This window comes from Onychostoma macrolepis, chromosome 03 (assembly GCF_012432095.1).
Source record: "Onychostoma macrolepis isolate SWU-2019 chromosome 03, ASM1243209v1, whole genome shotgun sequence".
Taxonomy (NCBI): domain Eukaryota; kingdom Metazoa; phylum Chordata; class Actinopteri; order Cypriniformes; family Cyprinidae; genus Onychostoma; species Onychostoma macrolepis.
Genome location: NC_081157.1, coordinates 27662398 through 27682462, shown reverse-complemented (window position 1 = coordinate 27682462; position 20065 = coordinate 27662398). Strand labels below are relative to the sequence as shown.

The 20065-nt window shown below is 37.1% G+C and overlaps 2 protein-coding genes across 3 annotated transcripts; one reads left to right on the top strand and one right to left on the bottom strand.

Annotated features, from left to right (window-relative positions):
• Positions 1-5836: 5836 nt before the first annotated feature.
• Positions 5837-7518, top strand: gper1 (G protein-coupled estrogen receptor 1). Its single transcript, XM_058771221.1, has one exon. The coding sequence runs from the start codon at positions 6104-6106 to the stop codon at positions 7163-7165; it is 1062 nt and encodes a 353-aa protein (XP_058627204.1). The 5' UTR covers positions 5837-6103; the 3' UTR covers positions 7166-7518.
• Positions 7519-17774: 10256 nt separating this feature from the next.
• h3f3a (H3 histone, family 3A) lies at positions 17775-19705 on the bottom strand. Of its 2 annotated transcripts, none has more exons than XM_058768594.1 (4): positions 19570-19615; positions 18543-18683; positions 18291-18444; positions 17775-18173 (listed from the first exon to the last, which is right to left on the bottom strand). In XM_058768594.1, the coding sequence occupies exons 2-4, from the start codon at positions 18668-18670 to the stop codon at positions 18045-18047; spliced, it is 411 nt and encodes a 136-aa protein (XP_058624577.1). In that variant the 5' UTR covers positions 18671-18683; positions 19570-19615; the 3' UTR covers positions 17775-18044. The 2 variants fall into 2 exon arrangements, with proteins under 2 accessions (XP_058624577.1, XP_058624576.1); XM_058768593.1 differs by having other exon boundaries at positions 17776-18173; positions 19564-19705.
• Positions 19706-20065: the final 360 nt, after the last annotated feature.

Here is a 20065-nt window from a genome sequence, read left to right as displayed (position 1 = left end):
AATAAATGAACAAACAAATAAACAGACATAGAATTCACACGTACAGGTGCATTTAGCTGACCTTTTGTGAAAACATGCCTTAATAGGGGCATGTTGTCACATTATCATGGATCATGTTTACATCTTATTTGTTTTTAAGCTAATTTAAACTGTAAAACAAATCATTTTGAAGCAAAGTCATTCATGAAACAGGAAAATGATGCATATATAACTGCACTTCAAGCTGTTATTTTGATCAAAATATCAATATACTTTTAATTATTATGTGCCAGCTAAATGTCAGGTAACATTATAAAAATGGCTATTTAAACACAGTGTTTTGTTGTGTTTTAACTTCACGGCTTTGCCCTCATGCTGGCTTAAGCAATGGGTTTGTTTCGCTGGTTTTCTCAGGAAGCTCTGCAGGTGGCATGCAGCGCTTAAAAGGGTTACAACATTATGTTCCCTCAAGCATAAATGATTACTTTCACAAAGATAATGCAGTCTAACATAATGCGAGGTGATCACATTTGTTTCGATGGCAGCGATGTACTACTGTACAGTAGCGGCTAACTTCTTTGATCCTTCACTTGCCGTTCAGTCCAGAAGTGGATTATGGACCAGTTCCCCAGATGGTTTCTCTAATAAAAACTACTCAACTACTCTTAAACTACTACACATGTGAAATTGAGCCAGATAGATAGGTATTTGGGCACCTCACAATACTTTTATAAGTTTCTATAGTTGTATATTTGTTGATGTTCTAGTCTGAAATGTTCTTTCTGTGATAACACAGAGGATTCATTACAGACAGCCTGACAGGGATTCTCACCATTGACTTCAGGATGTTCTACACAAACCTCTTTGAAGACGTAGTTGACGGCACATAAAAGAGCCCTCAAGCTTTCTGTAAACCTATCTTGACACAGAGAGGCTGATAAGGTGAACAGAATCCATCCCTGTTCAGAAAATCGAATTACAAGCATAATAGTTTGTGACTCAGTAATCTCACGGCCGACAAAAGCTTTGCTGCCCCCTCATTCTCCAAACAAAGAGTCGTATCGATTGACCATCTAACACTGTACCGCACAACCAAATGATTAACTTATCACATGCAATCTTATTATGCATATTTTCCATTCTCTCATTGATGTTGTAACAGAAATGACACAGCTGTGAAACCATCTCTTAAGGTTTGGCACTAAACAGTATAAGTTACTGCTTCTGTATTCAGAAAACAGACTTTAACGACTGGAGCATTTGTTTATTTGGCATGACAATTATTTGAACACTTCATAAAGTTAGTGCTATTTGCATCTTCCTCGAATACGAGCACTTTACATCATCTTTAATAGTTAAAACCTGACCAGGTGTATTAAATACGCTCAATTATTCATCATCAGAGTCGTTGCATCGGGGACATCTCATTCCAGGTCTGGAGCATTTAAAACAACCTGCCCTTGTGAAATCTTTGCCATTCTTTGAACAGCAATTAGACTAATGAGCACTAGTGTCATGGATGTCTCAGAGGTTGAAACAGAGATGAAATGAGTCGCGACAGCAGCCATATGTCCTGTGCTAAGTAACTGTCGTTGGTGGGTCTCCTGCTATTGATGCTGTCCACATGCGTGTGGCCGTGCTGAGGAAAGTCAGAGCAGAGATGTGAGAGAGAGAGAGAGAGGAGGAGGTAGAGGGGTGGCTAGTGAACTAGTGGCCACAAAGAAAGGAAGCTGTAGTGATATTCTTGCCTGGACCTTCTCCTGACAGCAGCGAGTTGTCTTATAACAGTAGGTGGTGCAGAAAGTGGATCTTGTCCTGGTAAAGGAATTACAAATCTGCAGCAACTCTACACTGACTGCATCACAAGCCCTTGTGAATAAAGTGAGTGAATTTTGACTATTATTTTCTATTCATGGATTTTATTCATTAATAATAATTTTGAGGAAAGTAAATGACTTGCATAATAGCTTAGTTAGAGATTAAGTTAAGATAAAGACCACAACGGCTAGAATATTTTGTGTCGATATAGACTTTGAATTTTTATGTCCGCAATGCTCTATGTGAAAAACTTATAATAGTAATTTTACAATATAATACTCATGTTGCTTTTTTCCTTCACAAAAAGACAATAAAACAAATTGAAGTAAAATTTTCAGAATGTACTACTAATGTGTGTCAGGGTTGGTATTGTTAACTAAAACTATTAGAATAAATCAAGTAAAATATACTTTTTATGTGAGAAATATAAACTTAATAAAAACATAAAATTAAAATTAGAAAATATGACAATAATACATAAACAAAAATAATACACACGTAAACAACATAGCATGTGTGCTTACCTGCCATAGCATATCATGTGAAATTTCATTGTATTTGTTTTATTTTATTTTTTTGATTGTATTTGGTAATAAAAAGTCATGAAATATCAACCTGATACTTGAATGCTAAGTATGTTTTCGAGCTATTGAAATGGCCATGCAGTCTCTCAGATCCCAAAGAGAATATGACAGTTAACTATCTTAACCAATAAGACTATTTTAGTCAATCAGCTTTACTAGAAAGACTGCTGGTTGAGCAGCTTCACCTGTTAAGTTTTGTTGGCTAATAGCATGGCGATGCTGGGGCACCTGCGCAAGACAAGCACCAAAGCACCATGAACCAGAATAAACCAGCCTGGAAAATCATGCAAATTCATGCTAGTGTAAGATGGTCTTTCAACAGAGGGAGGGGGAAAAAACTGAAGTCTTCTATGCCACCATTATTTTACAAATGCAATGCAGAGATTTCAAATAGTTGAGAGCGCTTGATAAAGCAGCACAGTGATTCTCCTGGATGAGACACATTATAATGTGCAGTGTCTCTCTCTCTCTCTCTCTCTCTTTCCAAATAAGTATTTGGGTGCATGTCTACTTGTCTTTTGTTGATGTGACTACTCCATCACTAATATACTGATAAATTGCTCGTGTCATCTTGCATCTGTGAGTAAATGTGCAGATTCCCTTTTGGGAAAGAATTATATTGTCTTTCTGGGTCTTTTGAAGGAGGTGTAATTTTAGGCAATAACAAATGTTCCTTTATCTATTATGCAGTGATGAAATCTGAATGGGTCTGCAGTTGAGAATGAATTACAGCTACAGGATCAGACTCTCACAGTTCTGTTTATGGTATTTCTAAAACAAAGGAAGCCTTACATAATGCTGTTAGTTTATAGTTGTTTAGTTTAATGGGCACTTGATATGCCAAACAAATATTATGTTCATATATAAAATTATTAACAGAAACTTTAAAGTGACATTTTTATAGATATTTTTCCTACATTTTAATTGAGATAAATATTGTAAACTGTCAATCAAAGTGAAGATTGCATTTGATTGTACTGTGCATGATTGTCAAAACCATTTACAGTGTCCAAATATCCCAACCTTTATGCTCCTAATAAGCCATCTGCAAAACGCTGAAAATAAGTGGTCTAATTTTGGAAAGCTGGCTGCAGTTCTTAGACTTTTCTGCTGCGTGCCGACCAGTTTCATTGGGAATTTAATCCGGGCTGATTCTTTTAAAGGTTAAAGTATTTTGAGTCCAGACAGGTCACATAGACTTTATCAAAATCACTGAGTTTCTTTCTTATTACAAAATTGATATAGTGGTCGTTGTGAATAACATTATGCACATTTAAATTTGGCTCTGGTGAATTATATTTGAGAAAGGCGTAGTTCATCTATGTAGGAAGTGAAAAGTCAGATATGTCCTGATTGCTCACTGAAGGTCAATCTTTTCTGCCATACTTAATTTTAGTACTCATTAAGATAATTCTTGCATTTGTTTACCAAATTAATTTGGATTAATACAAATCCTATATCTAAATATTACATATGCTTTCCAAATTGTAATTGTTGCAAAATGGGTGTTTTAATTAGCATGGATGCATTGGATTTAATTAATTATACATCGTTATTCATGATATCTACATGATACTGTGGCATATTAATCTGAAATGATATATTATTATATATTATTATGATTATAAATTATAATATAATGAGATTCTATTTTCTTTTGACACCCATTGTGTAAGTGAAAAATCATTACAGTTCACTATATATCTCTCCAAAATCAAAATACATTAGTGCAGTGAAAATCAGTTATGAACATAAATGTTACGTAAAGTTAGCCTATGTTCCTGTGAGGAAAATCAAATATCGTATCTATCCCTATGAAGCAGTTCTACAATGCGTCTTTTTGCTGTTTAATAGTTGTGAGTTTAGCACATGGGTCTGACAGCTCAGGGTGCTTCAATGCATCTGTTTAAGACTTTGCTTTGCATTTTAATGAGCTTGTAGACACTCGGTCCTTAAGGTGAATCAATTAAAAACTGTTATGAGTGCTGCCATCAAGTGCAAAAACAGATATTTAACAGTGATGGTTCACCTCAAAAATCTAATTCTGTCTTCATTTACTCACCCTGTAATTCCAAACCTGTATGACTTTCTTTCTGTTATTTTTAAAAATGTCTGTTTTTTTTTTTTGATTTTTTTCTTCATTCAGCGAAAGTCCATTGGGTCCGTTTGCAGTTTCGGACCCCACTGACTTTAATTACATGGGAAAAAACATATATATAGTGATCAGTGTTGGGGCAAGTTACTTTTTAGATGCCTTTATCCAATGCGACTTACAAATGAGGACAACAGAAGCAATCAAAACCAAACAAAAGAGCAATAATATGCAAGTGATATGACAAGTCTCGGTCAGCAGTACACACAAGGTTTATATATATATATATATATATATATATATATATATATATATATATATACACACACACACAAACAACAACAACAACAAAAAGTAGATAAAATAGAAAAGGAATAGAGAAAGCTAGTTTTAGAGGCCCTTTTTTCAAGAAAACAAGCAATTAGAAAATGAATAGAGAGTGCAAGTGTTAGAGGATCAAGTGTTTTTTTGTTTGTTTGTTTGTTTTTTTAAATAAAAAAAGAAAACAAATAGATACAATAGAATTAGAATAGAGAGTGCTAGAGTTAGAGGGTCAAATGAAGATGGAAGAGATGTGTTTTTAGCCATTTCTTGAAGATTCATTGCTTGAATTGAGTTGGGCAAAGGGAACAGTTTACATTACTTTTGTGTTGCTTTTTCAATCTGGTCTAAGCTTGCTTGTTTGATTTTGGTAAATGTGAAAGCCTTTTCACACCAATAGTGACATGAATACGCCTCAGTCTGAAAGAGATGTAAATTCAAGTCTGTAAATTAGAGGGCGCAGCTCACACAAACCTTTCAGCTGTGCTCCCATTCTGGATTGCATAAAGAATAGGATGCAGAAGAAAGGCTTGCGTCATATTCTGAGTTTGCATTTCACTGTTTTTATTAATTTTGTGGAACAGATGAGTAAATGCATGTTCACATTTTTGGTCTAGAACTACAGTAGCCATCATGTTTACACAGCACACACAATGCCTCTGCAGTTACTCCCGATTTCTTTCAACACGGGAACAGGAGAGCTGTCAGTCAATAAGGTAGTCATACAGGTTTGGAATGAAATGAGGGTGAATAAATGATGACAGAATGTTAATTTTCGGGTGAACTATCACCTTAAATAATAATGTCAATGAAACAAGTGATGCCAAAAGTTTAGTCAGATATTATTTTCCTCACTTTTCTCTCTCTTGTTCAGGTGTCACAGTGGTGGTGTCATTGTTGGGCTAAAAAAAAAAAAAAAAAAAAAAAATCATGCTCATGGACTGGAGGAGACCAGACTGCACTGGATTGAACGCGTGTGAAGAGCAAAGTGTGCAAAAGAAAAAAAGGAAGCTCAGTCCCTAAGGAGAGACTCTTGGTGTTGGTGCCATGGATCACACAAGCCCAGGCAGCCTCCATAGCTGAGAGACTGCCCTGAAAATGGAGGTCCTCTACCCTGGCTACATCTCCAGAGGCGAATCTGTCTGGGTGGAATCTATCAAACCTTGAGCGTCCGCTTGTAAACAACCGGTTGCCATCAGAATGCGAATGGAGGCTTAACGAAGGATGCTCTCTACAAGGCGAACTGGGAACTGACACAAATGAAGTATGTAGCACCATTCACAGCATCTGAAACAGAGACTTGGCCAGTATGGAAGAGCAGACTACCACTGTGATTCAGATTTATGTAAATGGCACTGAGCAGTTTAATGCTTCATATGACTTCAACCTAACCGATGTGAAAGAAAGCATAGACACCTATGAGTTTTACATCATTGGCCTGTTTCTCTCCTGCCTGTACACCATATTCCTGTTTCCCATTGGCTTCATTGGGAACATCCTCATTTTGGTGGTCAACCTCAACCACAGGGACAAGATGACCATCCCTGATCTATACTTCGTCAACCTGGCTGTGGCGGACCTTATTCTAGTGGCGGACTCACTCATCGAGGTCTTCAATCTCAACGAGAAGTACTACGACTATGCCGTCCTCTGTACCTTCATGTCGCTGTTCCTCCAGGTGAACATGTACAGCAGCATCTTCTTTCTAACATGGATGAGTTTCGACCGATACATTGCTCTGGCTAGCTCTATGAGCAGCAGTCCACTGCGAACCATGCAGCACGCCAAACTCAGCTGCAGCCTCATCTGGATGGCCTCCATCCTGGCGACTCTGCTTCCTTTCACCATCGTGCAGACCCAACACACCGGCGAGGTGCACTTCTGCTTCGCCAATGTCTTTGAGATCCAGTGGCTCGAGGTGACGATCGGATTTCTGGTGCCCTTCTCCATCATCGGCCTGTGCTACTCCCTGATCGTCCGCATCCTCATGCGTGCCCAGAAGCACAGAGGACTGTGGCCGCGCCGGCAGAAGGCCCTGCGCATGATCGTGGTGGTGGTGCTGGTGTTCTTTATTTGCTGGCTGCCCGAGAATGTGTTCATTAGCATCCAGCTGCTCCAAGGCACGGCCGACCCATCGAAACGCAGCGACACCACGTTGTGGCACGACTACCCCTTGACCGGACACATTGTCAACCTGGCTGCGTTCTCCAACAGCTGCCTAAACCCGATCATTTACAGCTTCCTCGGGGAGACTTTCAGAGACAAGCTGCGGCTCTTCATCAAGCGGAAAGCCAGCTGGTCCGTGGTCTACCGCTTCTGTAATCACACCCTGGATTTGCACATCCCTGTCAGGAGCGAGTCCGAAGTGTAGCATAGGTGTGGCAATCTGCAGTTCCTGAAATTGTCTCGCTTCCAGAACTTGATAATGAATTGACAGAGAGAGAGAGATCCTTGGGTTAGCTTGATGCCGTGAACACTGCCTAATTCTTATTGTTGGCTGAGCGAAACAAGGATTATTCAGGGTGAATCACCTGCTGATGAAGCGGATTATAAAACACGGATGCAGAGCTTGGCCTAAGGCTGCCTTTTACAGATATTCAAATAATAGGATAGCATGTCTCAATGAAGACTTGTATAGGATGATATTCTCTGAGTCCATTTTAAGGGAACAAATAAAGTCATGGAAGCACCTGCGATCCATTTCCAATCTGAGTCATTGCTATATATTCTCCAGTTTATATATTAATGTTATTGAAACTTGATCTGTTCTGTTTCAAGACTGAATAAATGCATATTTTGTAGGATTTTTCATTGCGAACATCTTCACTGAGAGGGGATGCTAAAAATGTGAGAATACCTTTGGAAAAAAAAACAAAAACAAAACAGAATATGCTGGTTAAGTAAGTTTTGAAGCATGGCAGCTGGTTTAAGCTGGTTCTTAGTTGGTCGCAAGCTGGTTTAAGCTGGTCCTGAGCAGGAGCTAGTTGCTTAGGTCTGGCATAGGACCAGCACATGACCTGCTGAAACCAGCTCATAACCAGCTGCCATGCTTCAAAACATACCTAACCAACATATGCTGTTTTTTTTTCAACAGGGTCTTGGAACAATTTCAAGAGTGTAAGATTCACTCCCAGCCAATTTTAGAGACTCTGTAAGCAGTACTAATGTCAGAGCATGTAAACTTTATGTGCAATGTCTATAGGTTTACTCAAAAACATCATTAGGGAAACATTAAAGTAAATTCAGTTCAATGCAAACATATTTGGTGGATTACTGCTCATGTGGACAAGTGTTAGCGACACTAAACCCAGGTGTTGGCTCCTGTTTCATTGAAGTTGGAGTCAGTGGGCAGGTGGTATGCAGACAGCATAGCAAGATATAAACACATTCAAGACTTCGGAAGTGCAGCGTCCAGCGCTGATGTTTACTTGATCTTCATACTCTTGAACTCTATTCGTTGCATTCCCATTCCTCTCACTTTCTCATGAGTGCACTCTACCAGCAAAAACAAGGACTCCAAGGAATTCCAAAAAGGTCTAATTCATTTAGAGACTGTATGGATATTAATATGGATACACAATAAGACTTGAAATTATTGTTTCACTGTCCAAGATGTGTCAGGATGATTTAAGTATCATTTGAACGTACACTATTTTCGTATGCAGATATTACAAATGATTACAAAATGATAACAAGAGCATCTTGATAACAGGAAGCTGATAATCTCCCCTAGAGAGAGAGAGCCCTCTCATGCCCAGGGCTAAAACAATATATGACTCAAATTATTCATAAACACAGTGGCAGTCTGAGGGCTTTTTCCCAAGTAAAACAGAACAAAGACAAACAAATAAAAAGAAAATGAGGAATTAAAAAAAATAATAATCTCAAAGTTGGTCTCTTGGGAATTTTATTTATTTTTTCTTGTTGAGCAGTAGTACATCATACAAAATGATCAATATAATGATTTGCGTTAAGCATGATGTAATGCATTTGAGCCTGAAAAAGCAATGAATGAATAAATAGCCCCTTTTTAACAATAAAATATAACACGGTTGTCGATTTTGTAATAAGACCACTAGGTGTTCACTGTCAGTTTAACGAAAGTTGTCTGCTACACTAGAAAGGTGAGGGGATATTGTTCCATAATGGATTTCTTCCCTTCTTAGATGGAAAACAAGATTGCAGTACAGTATAATAATATAATGGTTTAAATCACTTATCGTTTATTATCTATGACAAATGGCACAGGAAATTGACTGGCCTGCACAAACAGCTAATCCAGACTGTGCTTTAATATAGGGCACATTTTAGACGTCATCATATTATGAAAAGGTAGATATATTTTATAATCAGATAAATTTTAGCCAATAAAAAGGCATATTGGATATGTTCCTGTTGGCCATGGAGACAAGCTGTTGTAAGTGATTTTCGTGATTTTTATTTATTTTTTTAATTACTGTATTGCAGCAATGAGAATCATGAGTCCAATGTGAATTATAAAACACTAAAATGTAAAAAGTCTGGATTTGTGTGAAAACAACTGTCATGAAAATAATGTCAAAATCCAAGTCAAAGGTGAGATTTAGTAATCGCTTCTTAGCGTGTCCTGAGGATGGCCAAGCTGCTGTCTTTACCTTGGTTCTGGAGTCAGTCATCTGAGTCATAAACTCACTCTGGAGCAGTGCTGTTATTATGAATTAAAACTAAAGCCATTTTTGTTAACAGAAATAAAAGTGTAATATAAATATTAGATTAATGTTAACCTTAAACAAACTGAAATAAAATAAGTTTAAGTAGAAGTAGTAAATGACTAAAACTGAAATTAAATTAAAAATATCAAAAATTATAGTTAATTAAAAATAAATACTACAATATACTATATAAATAATACTAAAATAACACTGCTCTAGAGGCAGGATGAGACTCATGACAACACTGAGATCAATGGTGAATATGCTTTTTGATCTAATACCCATTTGTTGGTTTTTGACATGCAGTTGTTAAATGTATTTCGTAGCAAGTGTCATTAAAGTAATGTAACTATTATTGATAATAACAAGAATATGTCAGTATGGAATGCTGGGTGCTGATGCAGAGAGTTCGTTTAATATAGATCAGCGCAACAGAACATGCAGTTCTGGCAAAGTCTGCAAAAAAAAAAATAAAAAAAATAAGACAAGCCTGGCAAAACCAAGAAATGTTTTTCCAGCTGTAATGGTCCAGCCTGGGAAAAATATGTAAGCATTGTTTGAATAACTTTTAATGAATTTGTATGGACATGATCAGAAAAATTAAGAAATTTACACATAAAAAAACAAACAAAAAAAAAACAATCCACATATCAAGTGATAAACAAAAGAGTGACTTAGGAAACTTGTGCCTCACAAGTAAGGTTGTGTGCCTCTAACAGAGATTTGAGAATCCATGATGAGAACAGCCTTAGGATGTAAGCATCACAGAAAGATACAGACAAGTGAAATAATGACAGATAACAGAGCTGAAATCTGGACCCCCACAGTCAATCCCCTGGGAAAGAGTCAACAAGACATGTTAATTTTGTATCTGTATAAATACAAATAAATAGGCACAGGACGACTCTGAGAAAGACAAAGAGCAAGAGGTGAGGGAGAGAGGGTGAGACAGAGACTGTGAGAAGAGTGTGTGTCTGCAGCTGGGACTGGAGCAGGGCTCAGGGTTGAGGGGTCTGACGTCATTGCGTCCTAGCGCATATGTTTGTCCCATTTGTCTGTGAAATTTCTCTTTTGATGCGGTTTAATGAATCTGTTTATCGGAACTCATGCTGTCTTATGGTTTCCAGTGTTTACATGCTTCCTGTCTGTATTCACACACATAAACAATACAAACCTCAAAGATACTTCATAATAAATTTGAGCACAAAACAAGAGTTCCTCAAATCTGAATCTGTCCGAATATTAAATATTTTACAAAAATGTCATAGAAATATTGTGGAGAATGATAAGCTGAAAGCTTATAAAACACAATAAGACTTGCAGCATCCAACACCAAAGGGTGGCTGCCTTTTGTCAAAGGTAATTAAAGTAGTGAGAATTAATGCATATGCTTAGGGAATGACTTTGAATAAAAGATCTGATCCACAATTACATTTGCATATTAAAATCTTCTTTAGGAAAGAAAAAAAGAAATAACAGAGGCAACTTAGGTAACATCAAGAGGGTCAGATAGAGCTTTGCACAGGAGTGTTTCAGTCCAAGAGTGTTGCTAATACAATACTAATTTTATTTATTTACTTAACCAGGAAAGTCCCATTGAGATACAGTATTTCTTCTACAGGGAGTCCTGGGCCCGTTTCAATAAGGAGGTTCAACTAACTCTGAGTTTAAACTTGAACTCTGAGTTAACTTACCGTGAGGGAAACTCAGTTTTCGGTTTCAGAACGGCTGAATTGTGTTAGTTTATTCAACTCTGAGTAGGTTGACTCTGAGTTTAGCGCGTGCACCACGACCATGAAAAGTCATGATCAGTGGAGCTCCGAAATTACGATTCACCATGGCAACAGCTCCCAATAATAACCAACTGCAGAACTGCAGAACCATTACGTCCCAGCAGTCTGAGGACAGCAGAGCCAGGCCAGCAGTCTGACGCCGGAAGTGGGCGGAGAGACAATAATGGCGGATAAGAACACGGTGAAAAGGTATTTAATCGATCAAATTCCTTTATTTTATGCCTTTAATCGTTTGTTGTTTGATAAGCAGTTTATACAGAACATGTCTCTAGTACATTTTTTGTAAATGTGCTGTGTGATGAAGTGCGTTATCGCGTCTGTTGATATTTTAAAACTTGATCGTCTCACTTTGTTATGGATCGTTAACTTGGCACTGTGTTTTATTTCAATGGTTACATTTTCTGATGCTGACCAATATTTTATTCAGTTTTTTTATTTTTATTTATACAGGCATATTACGATTCAGAGATGCTCAGCTTTACTTGGAAAAAGTTGTTGCAACAATTTCCACTGCCCAGTGTTTTAAAACGGACCAGACGGCACAGGTTGAATGCACACCTTTTGTTTTAGCTCCACAATGTCCACAAGAGCTGGTCGGTTCTATTGATTGTGGGATCTTCATGTTGATGGTAAGAAAAAGAAAGGGAAAGTAAAAAAAAAAAAATTGGAATACAAACCCGATTCCAAAAAAGAATAAAAACAGAATGCAATGATGTGGAAGTTTCAAATTTCAATATTTTATTCAGAATACAACAGAAGACATTTCAAATGTTTAAACTGAGAAAATGTATCATTTTAAGGGAAAAATAAGTTTATATTTTAATTTAATTTGTATCTTAATTTAAGATTTTAAATTTCATGGCATCAACACATCTCAAAAAAGTTGGGACAAGGCCATGTTTACCACTGTGTGGCATCCCCTCTTCTTTTTATAACAGTCTGCAAACGTCTGGGGACTGAGGAGACAAGTTGCTCAAGTTTAGGAATAGGAATGTTGTCCCATTCTTGTCTAATACAGGCTTCTAGTTGCTCAACTGTCTTAGGTCTTCTTTGTCGCATCTTCCTCTTGATGATGCGCCAAATGTTTTCTATGGGTGAAAGATCTGGACTGCAGGCTGGCCATTTCAGTACCCGGATCCTTCTTCTACGCAGTCATGATGTTGTAATTGATGCAGTATGTGGTCTGGCATTGTCATGTTGGAAAATGCAAGGTCTTCCCTGAAAGAGACGACGTCTGGATGGGAGCATATGTTGTTCTAGAACTTGGATATACCTTTCAGCATTGATGGTGCCTTTCCAGATGTGTAAGCTGCCCATGCCACACGCACTCATGCAACCCCATACCATCAGAGATGCAGGCTTCTGAACTGAGCGCTGATAACAACTTGGGTTGTCCTTGTCCTCTTTAGTCCGGATGACATGGCGTCCCAGTTTTCCAAAAAGAACTTCAAATTTTGATTAGTCTGACCGACCACAGAACAGTTTTCCACTTTGCCACAGTCCATTTTAAATGAGCCTTGGCCCAGAGAAAATGCCTGCGCTTCTGGATCATGTTTAGATATGGCTTCTTTTTTGACCTATAGAGTTTTAGCTGGCAACGGCGAATGGCACGGTGGATTGTGTTCATCGACAATGTTTTCTGGAAGTATTCCTGAGCCCATGTTGTGATTTCCATTACAGTAGCATTCCTGTATGTGATGCAGTGCCGTCTAAGGGCCCGAAGATCACAGGCATCCAGTATGGTTTTCCGGCCTTGACCCTTACGCACAGAGATTGTTCCAGATTCTCTGAATCTTTGGATGATATTATGCACTGTAGATGATGATAACTTCAAACTCTTTGCAATTTTTCTCTGAGAAACTCCTTTCTGATATTGCTCCACTATTTTTCACCGCAGCATTGAGGGAATTGGTGATCCTCTTCCCATCTTGAATTCTGAGAGACACTGCCACTCTGAGAGGCTCTTTTTATACCCAATCATGTTGCCAATTGACCTAATAAGTTGCAAATTGGTCCTCCAGCTGTTCCTTATATGTACATTTAACTTTTCCGGCCTCTTATTGCTACCTGTGTAGCTCTCATGAAATCCAAAATGAGCCAATATTTGGCATGACATTTCAAAATGTCTCACTTTCAACATTTTATATGTTATCTATATTCTATTGTGAATAAAATATAAGTTTATGAGATTTGTAAATTATTGCATTCCTTTTTTATTCACAATTTGTACAGTTTCCCAACTTTTTGGAATCGGGTTTATATATCAACTTCTCTTTTCATTAGAATGAAAAACATGAGGGCTTTTCACATATGAAATAGTTAACACTGGGTGAATGTAAACCCCAGGTAAACTGAATACTGGTTTATCTTGCTTCACGCTTCACACAGAATATAATTTACCTGGGGTTGACAATTAATCCTGGGTTTTCATATGCTGCTGTTTTACATTGTACATTACTAAACCCCAGCCATTGTACATTACTAAACCCAGCTAAACTGATTGGACAGACACTGCATGTGATGTGATACAAAAATGCCCAAGCACTGCACATCCTCATATTACATACAGCTGACTTTACTATCAAGTTTATCCTGAATGTACTTTTTAAGATTATAAAAGACATATACAGTCTCTTTTTGACCCTGGCTGTTGTGTTTTCTGTCAGCATTTGACATTTTTGACATCCTGTCAAATGCTGAATTTAATTTAGTGTTTTTATGCAGTGCTTATTTTCTCAGTGACTGTCCAAAGCACTTGAATATGAGGCAGGCAATTGGTTGTCTGTCTATTGATAAAGGGCTAACAATGCTAAAGCCGTAGAAACCCTTCTCTGGAGTAGGCTTTCATTACACCAAGTTAAAGTGGTGCTAACCCCCAAGTATCCAAGTGTGAAATGTTTCTTTACATGGGGTTAAAAGTGGTGTTTACACTGTACATATTTATTTATTTACTGGGGAGGCATATATGGACTTGGTTCCAACTGATGATCTGTTAACATTGTATTTTTCCCCTCCATGTGCATGTCCCTTCATACAAATATGATTTATCCTGTTAGATAATTTTGCAGTTAAAAGGTATTTCTTTATCCCTCTCTCTCTCTCCTGGTCATTTGACTATAAATTAACTTTTTCACAGGAAACATTTGTACACTTCTCTCAAGAAGAAGCCACAGATAACAGAAGGCCCCTGTCTGCACTGCAGTCAGATGGCTTTGCAACAACCAAAAGTCTTCAAAGGTTTAGTGGAAGAGCCATGCTTTCTAAAATTGAAAGAGGAAGACCAGGAAAAAGTCCTTCTTCAGCTTTCACAGTCTGAAACAGATGATGATCGACAACTGGCCAAAGAGCTTTAGCCTTTCGCTTCCAAAATAAGGATGATAGACATTTTTTTTTTTTAAGTATATTATGTCTTTTCTACTTAAATGGAAAAGTACATTTTATTAAAATTTAATACATTTTGTGTTTTGATTTTTGTGTTTGATGGATCTGAATTTGCTTGCTTCAATCAATCCTGTGTAGAATTGTGTAATGTGTATGAAAAAATTGTTCATTCTAAAATGGTTGAGTAAAAATAAACATTTTATTTCAAATAAAGTGTTCAAATGCTTAAGCTTTGCTTTAATTTGTGTTTTATTCTTTGTGTTCAGTATTAAGTTGACATAACAAACAAGATGATAAACTTTTGACTTTAGCCTCTTAAGACCCGACAAAAACAAGTTTTAGGAAGAAAAAAAGTTTTTTCCATGTCTTTACATTGTTTAGAGCATTAAAAATAATGTAAAAAATAAAAATAAAATAATATATATATATATATTTCATACAAAAGATATGCTATGTCCTCGGTAGAGGAAATCGGGACTCAAATTCTTTAAAAAAAATAAAAAATACATGAATGAACATGCATAGGCAAAAACAATTGATTTTTTAAAATCACCAATACATTTTTAGTTTTCAAAATTTCTATATAACTATGTTATAACAGAATGATTCGATATACAATTTTTCTTTCTGCAAAATGTGTGTAAAATGGCCATAATGGGTTTTCTCATTATATACAATGTATCTATAAACTAAATCTAATTTGCATATTAATGTGTTTTTGGGGCAACATGTATTGAAAAAAGAAGTGTAATAATGGGAGTAATATATAAAATTTCACAGAATATTTAAATAAAATGTCGTTCCCTATTCATTTGTTATGTCTCCCAAAATGCGTAATAAACATGCTTTTAGTCCCTGTGTCCTCATATGAGGACATGTATAAAATCAATGCCCTGTTTCGTAACAGAAAGTCATATTTTGATTTGAAACCCCATAGACAGATTTAAATGATTACAGAGTGTCACTAAATTAATTTCAGACATTTTTGAAGACCAAGGAGAGGGAGTGGTCATGGTGAAACATCCAATCATTTGGTATCTCTGAAAAGCCCTGAATGTGCTCTGTACAGGACATCCAGGTTTAAAACTGTGTAATAGTCTCAGAGAAATTCACTAAAATATAATGTCCTCATATGAGGCCGCAGGGTCTTAAGAGGTTAAAAATACTTAACAAGGGGATACAAGGGGTGTGTGTGTGTGTGTGTGTGTGTAGGGGTCTAACGGTTCACAAAATTCACAGTTCGGTTCCATACGATACAGTGGTGTCACGGTTCGGTATGTTTTTGATACAGCAAAAATAAAGAAATGCCAAATTTTTACTTTGAACAATGATGGAGCTATACTTCATCCATCTTCTGAGGTGTCTTCTTGGCAGCATACAAAACAAAAACAGCTCTGGTTTGAAGTATTCCAGTTGATGTAGCCTATTGTCATGTAGCAGATTAATCTTTTCCAATAAGTTTAAATTCATTTAGATTGATTTTACCTTTAATGGGCTTTTTTTTTTTTGCAGAGGAAACAGAAGTTTTGCTTTTACACTCTGTTTAATGCAGCTCTGAGGGACATGTAATGCTTTAACCTGCAGTTACAAATGCATAATTGTGACCCTGGACCACAAAACCAGTCATAACCAGCCACAGCCATATCACCCTGCATCCCAAGACTGGTTGCCCACTGAAACGAAGCAGGGTTGAGCCTGGTCAGTACCTGGATGGGAGACCTCCTGGGAAAACTAGGTTGCTGTTGGAAGAGGTGTTAGTGAGACCAGCAGGGGGTGCTCACCCTGTGGTCTGTGTGGATCCTAACGCCCCAGTATAGTGATGGGGACAATACTGTAAAAAAGCACCGTCTGAAAGACGTTAAACTGAGGTCCTGACTCTCTGTGGTCCCATGGCACATCTCGTAAAGAGTAGGGGTGTAACCTATTTAGTCTTGTTGAAGGGTAAAAACTAATTTAAGTGATTTTTTTTATTTAGCAAATTATCTGGCAATGGGGTAAGAAATTAAAAATAGCTTATTCTTGTTTACGTTTTCATTAAGATTATTTTTCTTACCCTATGGAGAACAATTTCAATATTTTAACAAGACTAAATACAATTTTTCATCTGTAGAAAATACATCTTAATTTAAGTATTTTTAAATATTTGTACATGAAATGAGACAAAAATACTCCATTTTTGAAGAAAAGCAATTTTGCAGCGTGAATGAGGTATTAAAACATCGCACTTTAGGAGACGGAAAGAAACTCTGGGTTTACCGAAGAAAACCTGCTCCTGACCAGGTTAGGTTCACAGAGTAAGTTACCTCTCTTTTAGAAACGGGCTCGACTTACTCCGCTTTCTCAGGTTTGACAAACCTCCCATTTTGAAACGGAAAACCCAGTTTCCCTCACTTCAGGGTTAACATACAGTTTTCACTTAACCTCCTGTCTGAAACGGGTCCCTGGTCAAGATAGGAAACTATAAGGACAAAGTTACAAATAAATTCATATCACCACACAATAATAAATACACCGAAATTACATGGTATATAGACTGAACCAATGACATTTTGTAGTCCATGGAAGAATATAATCAATCACACAACGATGTTTTGTAAGTTAAGTAGTGAAATATGTCCAGTATTGTCAAAGACTTTTGTATCGCCGAGTAACATACGAAGTAGCTTCCTTAAAATGGAGACTACTGTGGTGATCCCAAAGAAAGGTTAAAACTGTTTTGATTAGCATGCTAAAGTTGTCAAGACACCGTTACACGTTTAATTTGGCGGCCAACACTCAATCACTGTAATTTGTTAGTGCCATCAAATGAGTTATATTCTGCTTATGTAAACAGTAACACGGTATCATGACACTTCTAACAGAAAATATTACTAGATGTAATTTGATGACCGCTTGTGGTTAATACTGTGCAAACCGCGCCAAAAGTGACACGACGCTGCCCTCTCGCGGTGAAAAGCCAAGTCTACATGCTATGCTACAAATCAGGCAGAGATTCAGCTTTATAAACATAGAAAAAAGGTAACTTTAGTCATAAGAGACTTACATAGCAGTCATTCAAGTATTACATAGGCATTTCAATTAAAAACTGGAGCCAAAGCATATTCAAGTGACAGACTGAACCAGCACACCGTTTTGAGGTAGAGTAATTTTTATTTACAACCCAATGATCAATGTAAAAGATAAGAGATAAATACTTTAAAGCATGCAACTAAATCCGCTTTACAATGAGCTCTACAATGGTTAATCTAGACACACTCACTTTAAAAACCTGAGTCTGTAAGGAATGCTTTACAAAATGACTCCAATGTACAAATCCATTGCTTTTACTGAGTGTTTCTCATTAAAAGTTAAAAGGAAAAAAAAAAAACAGAAAACAAAACAAAAATTAGGCCCTCTCTCCTCTGATTCGCCTTGCAAGCTGGATATCCTTGGGCATGATTGTGACTCTCTTTGCATGAATGGCGCACAAGTTAGTGTCCTCAAACAAACCGACAAGGTAGGCTTCACTTGCTTCCTGTATATTTAAAAAACAAAAAAACACGAGTTTGTTAAAGCTTTTTTTAGAAACTTTGAGCATGTTGTATATCACACAGCAATACAGTCATGGAATGATTTTAAATTATAAACACACCTGAAGTGCACCAATGGCTGCACTCTGGAACCTCAGATCAGTTTTAAAGTCCTGTGCGATCTCCCTAACCAGACGCTGAAATGGCAACTTGCGGATAAGCAACTCTGTGGACTTCTGATAACGACGAATCTCTCTCAGAGCAACAGTTCCAGGCCTAAAGTGGGAGTGGGGGGGAAATAAAGTAAATAAATGTAACTCAACTATCATGCATGTGCAATTGTGCACCTCATTACAGCAGCATCTCAGACACACCTGTATCTGTGGGGCTTCTTGACGCCACCAGTAGAGGGCGCGCTCTTCCTAGCGGCTTTAGTCGCCAGCTGTTTTCTTGGCGCCTTTCCTCCAGTTGATTTACGCGCGGTCTGCTTGGTACGAGCCATTGTTTCTCAGTCTCTGGAATTTAAAAAAAAAACAAAACAATAATGACTTAAAATACACAACTATGGAATTATTCCCATTTCAAATGGGAAACTCAAACGGTGACTTAAAATGGCGGTATCATCCGGGTCTTGAACGTTTGCTTTTACCACTTCCGCTCCAAAGCCGCATATACTCAAATGTCCATTTATAAAGCTGTACAACGTAAAGAGCTTACGGCGCGTTTTAAATTCGATATAAAACGCTTAAACGCGTGCGTAATTGGCCTTGAACAACACCAAACGAGCATCCCGTGAGTATATTTGCATCAGACGCTATTCTGTGACACCAGCATCAACCTCCATCTGCAGCAGAAACGGTGCCCCTCAAATTCTGCATATTACACACCATCCCACCTCGAAACTCACTTTCAAACAGAAATATAGCGGTTGCATAATTTAGAAACGGCGGGAAAATGTGCAGAGGCACAAGGGAAAGTTATTTGAATGCAGCATTTAACAACACCGGCAACTCGACCTCTTCAAGTACAAGATGAACAAACCATTGTCCAAAATGGCGGGCAAAGACCTAACGTTACACTAAATCAGCAGAGAATTATCAGATGCCACATATTGCTTCAAAGCCCGCCTAAAAATAAAAATTAATAAAAAAATTACACTTAAGGTGTCTAAAAACGCCACATGAGGTTTAAACTAACTTCGTTCAAGGCCAAGAGTGTTTGAAACATTAATCCAAGCTAAACAATTAGCCAGCAAATGATTCACCAGTAAACACGAGAAAGCTAAAATCCGATCAACTCTGAAAACGGCGAATTGTTTTAAATTAGCTCTAGTTGAACTACTATGACTGTTCCCTAATGCCTAAATATCTACCAAAAGATTTAAAGTTGACTTACACAAACCTCGTTGAACCACGATCTCTCCCACGGAGTACCTCGTATTTGAAAATATGAAGGCTGGGCTTCTATTTATATATTTCTGTGGATCGTCACTTAGACACGCCCATACATTACGTTTTCGTATCTCATTGGTTTAACGTAAGACAGCCTCCTCCTCTACGCTGTTTCGCTTTATTTACCTTTTTAGATTATTTCTTTTGTCCTGCAAGCGAAAATTTAGTAATACATTTTTATTTTAAATTTAAAAAGTTGATTAAATAAAACGGGTGCTGGTGTAATATACTTGGAGTACTTTATTTAGTACATTTGCTGCGTCCCAATTCGCCTACTTATACTATATATGTGTGTGTGTGTGTGTATATATATATATATATATATATATATATATATACACATATATATATATATATATATATATATATATATATATATATATATATATATATATATATATACACACGCACTATAATATTATATAATTATAGTGTATAATATCTCA

What these genes read in the sequence shown, in the direction of transcription:
- h3f3a (XM_058768593.1), bottom strand. Translation starts at nt 18,670, where the DNA reads ATGGCTCGTACCAAGCAGACCGCGCGTAAATCAACTGGAGGAAAGGCG. An exon ending in AAGAAGCCCCACAGATACAG is followed by an intron (nt 18,445 to 18,542) that starts GTGTGTCTGAGA and finishes CTCCCACTTTAG; the next exon opens with GCCTGGAACTGTTGCTCTGA. An exon ending in CAGCCATTGGTGCACTTCAG is followed by an intron (nt 18,174 to 18,290) that starts GTGTGTTTATAA and finishes TTAAATATACAG; the next exon opens with GAAGCAAGTGAAGCCTACCT.
- gper1 (XM_058771221.1), top strand. Translation starts at nt 6,104, where the DNA reads ATGGAAGAGCAGACTACCACTGTGATTCAGATTTATGTAAATGGCACT.